Genomic DNA, 12,898 nt, shown 5'->3' on the forward strand with positions numbered 1-12,898 from the left:
GTCTCCATCGGGCGGAGCAGCGAGGCAAGACTGTCTCTAGGGACCAATCCTTTGCTAGAGGACGCTTGATTGACAGGGTCACGTGGCAGAAAGTGAGCGCTGAACGGGAGGCGAATCACTTCGGGGCGTTGTCCAGGGCACTAACCCGGAACCGGTTTGGGACTCGATTCCCATTGTGAGGCCTGGCCTGAGGCGGGCTCTCAGGCAGAGTGGCAATTCCCCCTGGACAAATGGATTAGCTGCAACCCATGAGCAACAGCCATCTCAGCCAATCGGAGCAGGCAGAAGTTGGTGGGCGGGGACTCCATGAAGCATCTCTTTTCCATCACCCTCAGGGGCGATCCGACAGAGGTGCCCCGGGGTCGCAGGTGAGTGTTGGGTTGCAGCGGAGCAACGGGGACTGGGGAGCTTGAGGGAGCAGAGGAGACTTGGCAGGGTGGGTCTCTGTGGGGTGTCGCCTCTGTGAGCTTTGGCTTTGACATTGAAGAGTGCAGGATCCCGAGGCTGGGGAGAAAAGTCCCACTCATAATTGTCACCTGACTAGGGAGGAGAAGCTCTGGGCCTCTGCAGAAGTGAGGGAAACCTAGGTAGGGCTATTGCTGACCATTCGGAAAGCAATAATAACCCTCCAAGTTGCCTGGACTCTAGTTGGGCGCTGCACCACCTTGACCCCTCCCCCACCGCAAACTCCAGGCTGTGGGATCCTTCGTCCCAGAGGCCTCAACTGCACCTTCCCACCGTTACTTCGTAGCGACAGTTGTGTTTATCACCTCAAGTTTTAAAGGAAGGAAAATAATTACCCTGTAATAATATTGGGGAAAGGGAAGTCACTCTTGAAATAAGATTGGAGTGAGACAGGGGTGAGGGAAGTTTGTCGATCTGGAATGCTTTTCTTCTTAACTGCTTAGTGACTCCCTCTCCCCGCTCCCTCTCAAACCTACCCTCCTTCCCTCCCTTCTTTCTTCCTTCCTTCCTTTCTTTCTTTAATTTAGATGTTATTGCCAGTTTTTTTTTTTCTCAGATCTCTTAGTTCTATGTTAGACAAAAACCTAGAAAGTCCATTCAGTCGTTACATAGGAAATACCTAGTTTTATCTTACAGTACATCGTTGGTAGTTATGTGAGTGCACTGCACAACATTTCTGTTTCTGAACAGTAAAGAATAATTGCGGAAGTCTTCCACAACTTGGAGGGTTATTTATTCTTCCTTTCCCAATGGCCAGGAAGTTCAGGAAAACAGCTGCTGTCTGTGGTTTGAACACTGGGGTCTGAGATTTAGTGACTGACTGTCAAGTTCCTTACTGTAAGAACAGGATGAAGACAATAAAGAGGGGGACATGTTGGGCATCAAAAATTGTGTAATTGTACATTTTATGACCGGTTCTATCCCTACCACCAGGAATGGTGCCCCAAATGTAGGAGCTGAGTAAATACTTTTGATGAACTTATTTGGGAGTCCGTTAGAGAAAATCCAAACCTCTCATACACAGCATCAAGGTACTAGGAATGGTACAGAAAGACAGACATATTCATAATCTGCTAGTTTTTGCTTTTGTAAACGCAGCTAACAGATTTTACCTCTGACTGTACTGATGCTCAAATGTTCTTTAACTCAATACTGTCAAGGCTTCAGGTAAAGTCTTTCTCTGGATTAAGTGAAGACTGACCAGAATAAGGGTTCTCTAGAGTAACAGAACTTTTAGAAAGAAAGAAAGAAAGAAGACAGGCTACAGTCTAGCTAATCCAACAGTGGCTGGCTGTGAATGGAGAGTCTAAGAGTCTAGTTCGATTTATGAGGCTGGATGTCTCAGCTGGTCATTAGCATAATCTGGAATCCCAGAGAATTAGGCTCTAATGATAATGAAGGAATGGACTAGTGAGGTGAGAACAAGCAGGCCAAGAGCATAAGTGTCCTCCTTCTATGTCTCTACATGGGGTTCACCAGAAGATGTGGCCCAGGTTAGAGGTGGATTTTCCCAGCTCAGATGACCTGGATCAAAGGTGTATCTTTCTACCTTAAAGATCTGGATTAGAAATAGATTTTCCTACATGAAATTAAGCAAAAATCACTCAGAGATGAACCCTCCATTTTTTGGTGTAATTCCAAGTTGACAAACAAGGATAGCCATCATCATAGGGTTCTAATATCAAGTCCATTGAGGTTAAAAATGCAGTGAAATATATTTTATAAATGATAGTTCATTAGTTCAGCATAGTCAGTTGAAGACAAAGGGATGCCACTTTGTAAACTCCAAGTATAGACAAAAGAACTGTGGGGATGGGCAGGGAAAGCTATGCAGTTGGTAAGAACTACTGAGGAGTTAAAGACACATAGATTCTGGTTGGTTAGAACACCTCCTATTTTTGCCATTTAGAAGTGCTGTTAGACCAGTCCAGTGAGTAAACTGATCTTGAATTTTGAGAGCAGCAAAATCTGATGGTGTATGCTGTACAAGATTCTATTGTTAACAGCAGTCATTATTTTATTGAAGACTTTTATCCTTTATATATTTCAGTGATATATTTCTCCATGTAGGAGGAAAGTTCCTTGAATTGAAAAAATAAATGATCTTTTACTGTTATAATTTTCTCTTTCGGTACAATTTTTCAGTAAAGTATTGGGTTTTACGAATCCAGCATTAAAGAGTGGCTGGTATTAGGCCTTAATCCAGTTTTCTTACTTTAATTCCTGGCATGTTTATTTTTTATTTCTGTCCCTCATCAGTCTATTGTGTATGATCCAAATTGTTATTTCCTTCTCAAAATCTTTTTGGATGCTATTAAAGATTTCTGAGTCTGGAAACACAATATAGTTTGTTTCTATTCTAATAGTCTTCATGTATTAGGGTTAATCATCCAGTAAAGAAATAGTTATGCGCAGGTCTATACTTAGACACACAATGGTAGCTGATGCTTGTGAGCTTATTGTATCTTAGTCATCATAGGTTCATTGGATTATCACTTTTAATCCTTAATGCCATGAGTGGTATCGTGGTCTCATTTATCAGCTAGTAGACATGTATGTGAAGCTCATCTGCTTGAGACCAAAGGGACTTTAAGTGACAGAACTGGCACACAAACCTGCATAGTAAAAGCTGTTCACAGCTTTCAGCTTCTAGACTCTGATTCTTCTGTGTATCTTTTATGCCTCTGGTTGACTAGGTTATAAGCCACTTGATAGAAGGAATAATATATTCATGTTTATTTTTTCATGTTTCTAACAAAATAATTGATTATAATACAGATATTTAGTGTAAAGAGTATATCAAGGACATCGGGGCCTAGAGACTTGGCTCATTCAATGAAGTGCCTGCTGCAGAAGCATGAGGACCTAAATTCTGTTTATGGTACCCACCTGTCCCAGAAAGTAAGGTAGAGAGTGATGGAGGAAGGACTCAACATTCAAAGACCCATGCATGAATATGTGTATGCCTGTGCACATACACATTCACACTCACATTCAGCGGTCTTTGGTGTGAAGGCTTTCTAAGGATGTATTTGATTGTTAAGACCAAAGGGTAGACACAATGGGTGTTGGGAAGATACACCAGAGGAATATGGTAATAGTGCTAAGACAGTGACGGGGACTACAGAAGCTGTGCAGTTCAGTATAGTAGCATATAGTAACAGGTTACTACTGAGCATAAAAATGATTAGTCCAAGTGGAGTCAAAAATGTAAAATATATTCTGGGTTTAGAGTAGAGATATAACTCCATGGTAGAGAATTTGGCTTTCACACATGAGGGAGTCTACATTCAATCAGCACTGGGTTTACATAATAATGGTTTGAGATAATTTATTTATATAAAAAGTGCAATATTCCTCAATAGCTTAAATGAGTTTTATATGAAACTCTTGGGTATACTCAAACTATAATTTATTTGTACTTGTTTTCTGATATGGCTGTCAGGAAGTTTAAAACTAAACATAAAACTATGTTGTAGGATTTAGAGCAGTCTCACAGTGAATGGTGCTACACTTGTGTACATATGTGCACTCATGTTTGCTGGAAGGGGTGAGCAGAAAATAAGGATGTGCAGACAAGGCTCTTTAACAGGAAGAAAGGAAGAGTGGGGCAGGCTTAACTTACCTCTGTCGTGCTGTAGTAGCCCTCCTCTGGCAGGGGTTTAAGCAGTTCATGTTTGGTGAATGAGTTTTTATTCAGTTTGACAGTGGGTATTCCAGTTGTCTCATCTAGTCAGAATAGGTAGGGATATTTGTCAAAACACCTTCTTGTGAAAACATGGTTTTCTAAATAGCTATTTTAAAATCTGGATTAGCTTAGGTTGCATTTTTTTTGAGTGTCCATTAAATAGGACTCTGAGTTGTTTCTTAAAACTAGATATGATCATTCTATTAGGCATTTTTCTTTCTGAAAGTAAATAACCTTTTATGTGCTGTAAGTCCTTTATGACAGAAGACTCCTTTCTTAATCATCTCTGAAAGGAAATCACTTAGCATCTATAGGCCCTGCATCATGCCTGGCTTTCTCTATACTTTTGTGTGTGTGTGTGTGTGTGTGTGCGTGTGCGTGTGTGTTGGGGGTTGGCTTGGTTTTTGCCTTTGAAATGGGGTTTTATTCTTTTGCCCAGGCTGGGCTTACGTGATCCTTCTGCCTCAGTCTAAGTGGGTTTTTATTGGTGGTGATGTGCTATAGACTTATATGCCTTATTTGTTAACCCCCTGCACATGTCTGTTCAGTTTGTGAAAAGCAGTGAGTACAAACTAAGAATACCAAGTCACTTTAGAATGTACACTGGAAACTGCTCATGGGGGCTCATGCCTGTAATTCCAGTACTTAGGCCAGCCTGGGCTCTCTGTCTCTGTCTCTCTCTGTCTCTCTTCCTCTGTCTCTCTCTATATAGACACACACACACACACACACACACACACAGCAAGACCCTCCCCAAAATGATGATGATAATGGTAGTAATTATGACAACTGTATTTTAAATACTTAGTGAAGTAAGCAACTAATTTTATTACAGTTTTTATGATGATGACATTTACAGTGCTTATTGAATATATAGGTTCACATATTGTCTTAGGGTTTCTATTACTGTGATAAAACAAGTTCAAAAAGGAAGTTGATATGCTTCCATATCATAGTCCATCACTGGAGCAAGTCAGGACAGGAATTCAAGCAGAATAGAATCTGGAGGTAGGAGCTGATGCAGAGGCCATGGAGGGGTGCTGCTTACTGGCTTGCTTCTCATGGCTTGCTCAGCCTGACTACTTGTAGAACCCAGGATCAGAACCACCAGCCCAGGTATGGTACCACATACAATAGGCTGTCCCCACCACCAGTTAGTTGATTACTAATTGAGAAAATGCTATACAGCTGAATCTCATAGAGGGATTTTTTTTCAACTGAGGCTCAGTTCTCTGATGACTCTAGCTGGTGTCAAGTTGAGACACAAAAGCAGCCAGTACACATATAGTTTGTTAAAATTACACCCCAGTTTTTCACTTTACTACAACTCCTAGAAAAAATTTAAAAACATGTGTATCTCTTTGTATTCCTAGAGGATAGTACTGCTCTATCACTTCCTTATACAAAGGTGTAGTCCAAGAACCATAAACCTAGAAAATGTAGTTTTGTGTATTAAATATCTTTCATAACTCGATTTCTGACACCATTTTAATCTCCTATAAGTGAAATAAATTGTGCTGGGGACTTAAGAACATTTTTGTGGCTGAAGTAGAAATGCTTTATCTATATCAGACTTAGAGCTAACAATGGAGCTGAGAAAAGCTGCTGAGTTTGGAGAAAGTAGCACATTTTGTGTTGACACATGCTCACAATTGAGCCTTGGAATGTGCACGCACGGACACATCCATTTCCTTATCTACTCTATTTTTAAACTTTTATTTGTGTGTGAGAGTGCAGGGCATGTTGCACATGGGTTAGAAGTTGTTTGAGTCAGCTCTCTCTACATTTATGTGGGTTTTAGAGATCAAACTTAAGTCATATTGCATAGCAAGTGATTTTACCCACTGGTTCATCTTGCTGGCCTGTCCCTATGTAGTTTTGTTCCTCTACATTTACATTAATTTCATAGTATTCTAAGAAATATAGACATACAAATATATCAAATATTGCATGTGGCTTTGTGTTCCCTGTTAATGAATATTTGTGTTTCAGATCCTTCTTTTCCCTTAAAAAAAATAAGTGTTTATCTTAAATGTCCCCGTCCCCCCCCCCCCCCAGTGCTGCTAAGTGTTGTAGGAACAATCACTGTTCTAGCATTGTACATGTTTAATGTCATTTCAGTTTTCATTCGTTTATTAAGGCTGTCTGATCTGGTTCTAGCTTTTTAAACTGTCTCTGTTGGCTTACTTAGCTGTTAGTAGAATCTGCCTGTGGGGTAGTAGAGCCTGTTTGCTGAAGAGCCATTTTTCACTGCAGAATTTTGACAGACTGCTTAAGTGTTGTATTAGGTCACATGGTCTTCATTTAGCCATAAGCCACTTTGTGACTATATTGTCTTCAGTCACCTTGTTCTTATAGATAAGAGCTTTATGCACCCAGAGTCTTCATTGTCCTTTTTCCTTGAATTATTTTTTCTTTTCCCCTTTCAGGTCTACTGATAACATTTAATTTTATACTGTTTTTTAAAAACCTCTTATTTGTTAGACACAATACCATATATTGAGACACTGTCTTTGAAGCAGATGAGCTCTCTTCTACTTCCTCAGTGGTGGGACAAGTGGCAGCAGAAGAAACAGTAAAAGCTGACCCCTTCACTTCATTCCTTCAAGAATTCTACAGTCAAGCATACTAAGTAGTAGTATAGTGACTTCAGTTTAATGACATATAAATCAACTTGTTTCAGTATTTTACATAGAAGATGAGTGCCCATGACTGGGAATTTAGTTCACTTGTTAGGACTCAGGAACAATATATGAAGCCCTGGGTTGGACTTCACACACTGCATAAAACATGCTGGTTATCCCAAAGTCTCCGATGAAGAGGAGGAGCCAAAGGCCAAAATCATCCTCAGCTATATAGCTAGTTCAAGGCCAGCTGGATTACATGAGTACTCACAGTGTTCATTGTGGGCAGGCCTAGTCTTCTGTATATTCTAAATTGTATATTCTTTGCTGTATCTCTGTTAAGCAACATATCACTTTATAAGTGAAATCATACCTGGGGAGGTTAAGAGATTTAAGCCACAGTTAAGCAGACTGATCTAGGAGTCATTTTCATTCCCTCTCTCCTTGTGTTTTTAATCTCCCCTTTCTCCACACCCCCACCTCCACACCACCCCAGTACTGAGGGTAGAACCCAGGGCCTCCGACCTTGCACATGCTAGGGCACTGGCTGGCTCTGCCAGGGAACTGCAGGTTACTTTGAGAAGAAGGCCCATTTTGTATCCAGGCCTGAAATTTGGACTCTTCCTGCCTACCTTTGGGTCTGAGTTCAGTCTTCGCACTTCCATTCATGCCACAAGGCTAGTGTTCTGTCCCAGAGGGTCTGAGTCCAGAATCTGCTAACAACAGCACATATTGTCTTTCAACAGTGTTCTAATTTAGAAATAGTTTTTCTTAAATTTTACTCACAAAAGGCTTGTTTCTGACCATAAAGGTACTATGGACATGCTGGCATTGAGTGTGCATTCTGATTCACTGGACTTTAGTTATCTCAAGTTAGATATCTCTAGAAATGTTGTGTGTTTTACAGATACCTTGCTTGCAGTCTTCTTGGTTTTGCAGACTTGGTTCTTTTTTTTTGTGTATTTTTGAAACTGACAGGGATTTTTGCAAGTTCATTCTGCATTTCAGAACATTCAGTTCTCTCTGGACTCTGTTTCTTCAGAAAGTGGCTCTTTGGAGGATGTCGTTCCTCAAAGATTGGCAGAAACTAAAATATATGATGGACATATTTTTGGTGATGTTATTAAATATGCACAGTAGATTAGAGATCCTTGGGAGATAGAAAAAATGCTGAACAAAGGTTATAAATAGTAACAAAATGCTTGGTTGATAAATTTTAAAAATGAGGAATTAGCATTTACTTGTAACAGTATAAGAGTGGGCTTAAACAGTGGTAGACTTTCATATTTCCTGATTTAATTTAGCCCTATACATTTGTTTTATTTTTGCTTCAGAAAGGGGTATATCCTTTGTGTTGTGAATTGATGCCAAAATATGTTAGCATAAATGAGCCCAAATTGTGAACTGTGTTCAGATAAACTGAAGGAGAATCAAACTTTACAGGTTATTTGAGCCCTGGTGGTTAGCCAGTGGTTTTATGCTGTGTTTAGACAGGTGCTGTTGTTGTTGTTGTTGTTGTTGTTTTTAGTAATACAGGTTACTGGTTGCAGTGTGTTTGTGAGTTATAGGTTGATTGATTTTGTTTTATACTTTTCTCCTTTAGGTATCTAGCCGGCTTCCAGGGCCAGATGATTGGACACCTCAGTGATTTGAACTAAGAGCCAACAAAGCCTTGGGTTTGTGACACACCCTTCACATTTTTGCACAGCTCTTTTTGCTGATAAAATCTGCACTGGACTTTTAAAAATGAAGCAATTGAAAAGGAAAAGGAAAAGCAATTTTAGTGTTCAGGAGACTCAGACCCTTTTAAAAGAAATTACCAAGAGGAAGGAAGTCATTTTTTCCAAGCAGCTCAACACAACGATAAACGTGATGAAGCGAATGGCCTGGGAGGAGATCGCACAGTGTGTGAATGCTGTCGGAGAAGGAGAGCAGAGGACAGGCACAGAGGTTAAGAGACGTTACCTGGACTGGCGCGCACTCATGAAAAGGAAGAGGATGAAGGCCAACATGAAGCTCGTTGGTTCTGGGTTTCCTCTGCCCACATCTGATCTAGATGACTCTCTCACTGAAGACATAGATGAAAAAATTGCCTTCCGAAATGATGCAAATTTTGAGTGGCAGAATGTGGCAGATTTCCGGGATGCAGGTGGATCATTAACAGAGGTCAAAGTGGAAGAGGAAGAAAGGGATCCTCAGAGCCCAGAAGTAAGTATTACCCTGTGACCCATGCTTTCTTTATCAGTGATCCAGACATGCTGAGGAAGATCACAGACAATAGATAACAGTCCTTTTGTTTTCTCCTGGTGACCTTATTTAATGTCTGTTCTCTCAGCTAAATATAATCAATTACCTCAGTGATACATGTTAGTGACATTGGCTACTTTAAATAATCTTAATAGTTGAGATTAAGAACTTTTTTGTGCTCAAACAGCCTAGAAAGCCATCAAACAATATTGAGACAGGCCTGGGGAGAAGGTTCAGTGTGTAAATGGCACAAATCTGACATCCCTGCAACTTGCCTTTAAAGCTGAATGCTGTGGCATGCATCTGTAACACCAACACTGCTGTGACAGACCTAGGAGAATAGCCCTGAAGCCTCCAGTCTGCTAGCTTCAAGCTTGCCTCATGGTCAACAAGAAAAACCTTACTTTGTGCTATGGCCCACATTCTTCTGCACTTACATATACATGTACACAAATAAGTAAGAAATGAAATAATAGTAATTAAAAGACCAATAATGGAGCAAACTGATAATGACAAAAGCAAATACTAAATTAGCATTTTTTTTTCTTTTCTGTCAGTTTGAGATTGAGGAGGAAGAAGAGATGCTGTCATCTGTCATACCAGATTCCAGGAGGGAAAACGAGCTCCCTGACTTCCCTCATATTGATGAGTTTTTCACCCTCAATTCCACACCATCCAGACCCACCTATGATGAGCCCCATCTGCTCATGAACATAGAGAAACAGAAGCTGGAGCTGGAAAAACGCCGTCTTGATATTGAGGCAGAAAGGCTGCAGGTGGAAAAGGAGCGGCTGCAGATAGAGAAAGAGCGCCTGCGCCACCTGGACCTGGAGCACGAGCGCTTGCAGCTGGAGAAGGAGAGGCTGCAGATCGAGAGAGAAAAGTGGAGGCTGCAACTGGTCAGCACCGAGAAACCAGCTCTAGAGAACGAACTCGGCCCGGGGGAGAAGTCCATGCTGCAGCCACAGGACATCGAAGCAGAGAAGTTGAAACTTGAGCGGGAGCGTCTACAGCTGGAAAAAGATCGGCTGCAATTTTTGAAGTTTGAATCAGAGAAGCTGCAGATAGAAAAGGAGCGCTTGCAGGTGGAGAAGGAGAGACTGAGGATTCAGAAAGAAGGGCATTTGCCTTGACTGTTCTTGTTCCTGAGCTTAGCAAACATTGATGAATTGTAGCTTTCCCCATCAGTTCATGTAAAGGTGGTTCTGGATTAGCTACCCCATCACCACCCCTGTTTAATGTCAGTGTTTTAGTAGGAAAAAGATAGGAACACATTGGTAGCTGTGTGCTTCAGTAGTGTATTATATAAATGCTCTGCCCAACATAAACAGAATAGCAGAGGATCTGATAGGCACTTCCACATTAGTAATACTGCATAGAGCCCTTTCTTATTTGTGCACCCCAAGTTTACAATGATGTCTAGTAAAGTTTCTATCCAGTGATTCTCCAGTGGAGTTTGGGCTCCCAGAAGACATTTGGGACTATGGGATATTATTTGGTGGTCAAAGTAAATGGGTGTAGGCTGGTACCAGCCTCAGTAGAGGCTACATCATGTTTAGCATAGTTGTCTTCACAGGAAAGAATTACCCAGTCCAAGATGTCATTAGTGCCAAGTTTGAAAAACTGTACACTTGGCCTAACTCTGCATCTTTATAGCTATGTTCTACAGTCTTAGAATATTAAAACTTTAGATATTTATGTGGTTAGATACTTAAACGGCCAAAACCATTTTAACTGTGAGACATTACTATGTAGTATGTTGAATATAGGGAGTGGTGGAGGTTGTAGGTCCTTTATTCAGTGGTATTTTCTATCAATAGGCTGAGTCTTAGGAACCTGGGAGCATCTGAGATTGTTTAAAATGTGTCATTTTGAAAGGCAGTTGCCTTCAAGAATCAACACATGACTGGAAAGCTTTAGTTCTCCCTTCTTTGAAACTGTGGTCATAGTTTACATACAGAACTAACCATTTCAGTCATGTACTGAAATGTTATGTAAGAGAATGACAGAAGCTAGTAGAAATGGTACCAGTGCCAAAAAGGTGACAGAAATCCATGATGTGGAACCCAATGAATTGTGGATTGATTTCTAAGTGAAGAATAGTCATTTGAGACTGAGAGATGGGGGAAATATCCTCTGCATCAGTGACAGTGGTGTTGAAATGATAGTAGTAACTGTGTTATCGTTAGGGAAAATCTTGCTTAACTTAAAATCTACAGGAGTCTGTGAAAAGGTACCTTCTTACTCCAGAATCTGAAATTCAGAGAAATCCTGCAGAAAGTAAATGGCTGATACTTTATATATCGGTGTGTTTTTGTCTTTACCGCTTCAGGATGGCTAAACCTGGGAATTCTAAATGCAAAGGGCAGACTTCGCCTGATGATTTGCCCACAGTGTCCTGATTGTGGTTTATCACAGTAGTGTACTTTCTCATGCACAACAAAGTTGCAAGTGGTTGCACGAATTCACTTTGTGTTTTCTGTTTTCTGGGGCTGATAGCTTTAATACAACACTTCTGTTGACACATTACCTTGATTCTGTATTCTTTGTTAATTTAAGAATGGCTAGAAACCATGATTGAATATAGGTATGCAAAGGGAAATTATACACATGATTACTTACACTGATTTTGACATAGTGTTATTTTTTTATAATTCTATTAAATACTTCTACCTTAGAAATAAATTTTCCTGTCTGAAAGTTTATCATTCAAAGTTACATGTTATTTAGCATGAGAGAAAACAATACTAGGAGTGGGTTAGGAAACCTATGTGCTAAATTTTGAACTACACACTAGACATACAATTTATATCTACCCCGATCCCCTTTTAAATTGAAATTTTTTTTCATTCAGTATATTTTGATCACGGCTTCCCCTCCCCTCTCTCTTGATCCTCCTCACCTCCCCACCAATCCAATTTGTTTCTCTCCCTGGAAAATGAGCAGGCCAATAAGAAGACAAACCAGATTTTTAAAAAGCAGACAAACAGATGGACCTGGAGGGCATCATCCTGAGTGGGGTAACACAATCACAAAGGAACTCACACAATATGTACTCATTGATAAGTGGATATTAGCCCAAAACTTAGGATACCCAAGATATAAGATACAGTTTGCTAAACACATGAAACTCAAAAAGAATGAAGACTGAAGTGTGGACACTATGCCCCTCCTTAGAATTGGGAACACAACACTCATGGAAGGAGTTACAGAGACAAAGTTTGGAGCTGTGACGAAAGGATGGACCATCTAGAGACTGCCATATCCAGAGATCCATCCCATGATCAGCATCCAAACGCTGACACCATTGCATTCACTAGCAAGATTTTGCTGAAAGGACCCAGATATAGCTGTCTCTTGTGAGACTATGCCGGGGCCTGGCAAACACAGAAGTGGATGCTCACAGTCAGCTAGTGAATGGATCACAGGGCCCCCAATGGAGGACCTGGAGAAAGTACCGAAGGAGCTGAAGGGATCCACAACCCTATTGGTGGAACAACATTATGAACTAACCAGTACCCCGGAGCGCTTGACTCTAGCTGCATATGTATCAAAAGATGGCCTAGTCGGCCATCACTGGAAAGAGAGGCCCATTGGACATGCAAACTTTATATGCCCCAGTACAGGGGAACGCCAGGGCCAAAAACCAAAACAAAACAAAACAAAAAAATGGGAATGGGTGGGTAGGGAAGTAGGGGGGAGGGTATGGGGGACTTTTGGGATAGCATTGGAAATGTAATTGAGGAAAAGATGTAATAAAAAAAAAAAAGCAGACAAACAGAAGAAAAAGAAAGTGTACCGGAAACACATACACATGTAGAGGTACACATGCATGCACATATAAAGAATCCTTAAAAACAAAAGTGAAAACCAT

General features: G+C 40.7%; 1 protein-coding gene across 1 annotated transcript; it reads left to right on the top strand.

The window, feature by feature from the left end:
- The first annotated feature begins 216 nt into the window (after positions 1 to 216).
- On the top strand, positions 217 to 12,603 carry Msantd4 (Myb/SANT DNA binding domain containing 4 with coiled-coils). The gene is made up of 3 exons (XM_021172168.3): positions 217 to 368; positions 8,381 to 8,985; positions 9,582 to 12,603. Exons 2-3 carry the CDS (start codon positions 8,524 to 8,526, stop codon positions 10,155 to 10,157), a joined length of 1,038 nt encoding a protein of 345 aa, XP_021027827.1. The 5' UTR covers positions 217 to 368; positions 8,381 to 8,523; the 3' UTR covers positions 10,158 to 12,603.
- Positions 12,604 to 12,898: the final 295 nt, after the last annotated feature.

This window comes from Mus caroli, unplaced genomic scaffold (assembly GCF_978045245.1).
Source record: "Mus caroli unplaced genomic scaffold, Mus_caroli_1 scaffold_11, whole genome shotgun sequence".
NCBI lineage: Eukaryota > Metazoa > Chordata > Mammalia > Rodentia > Muridae > Mus > Mus caroli.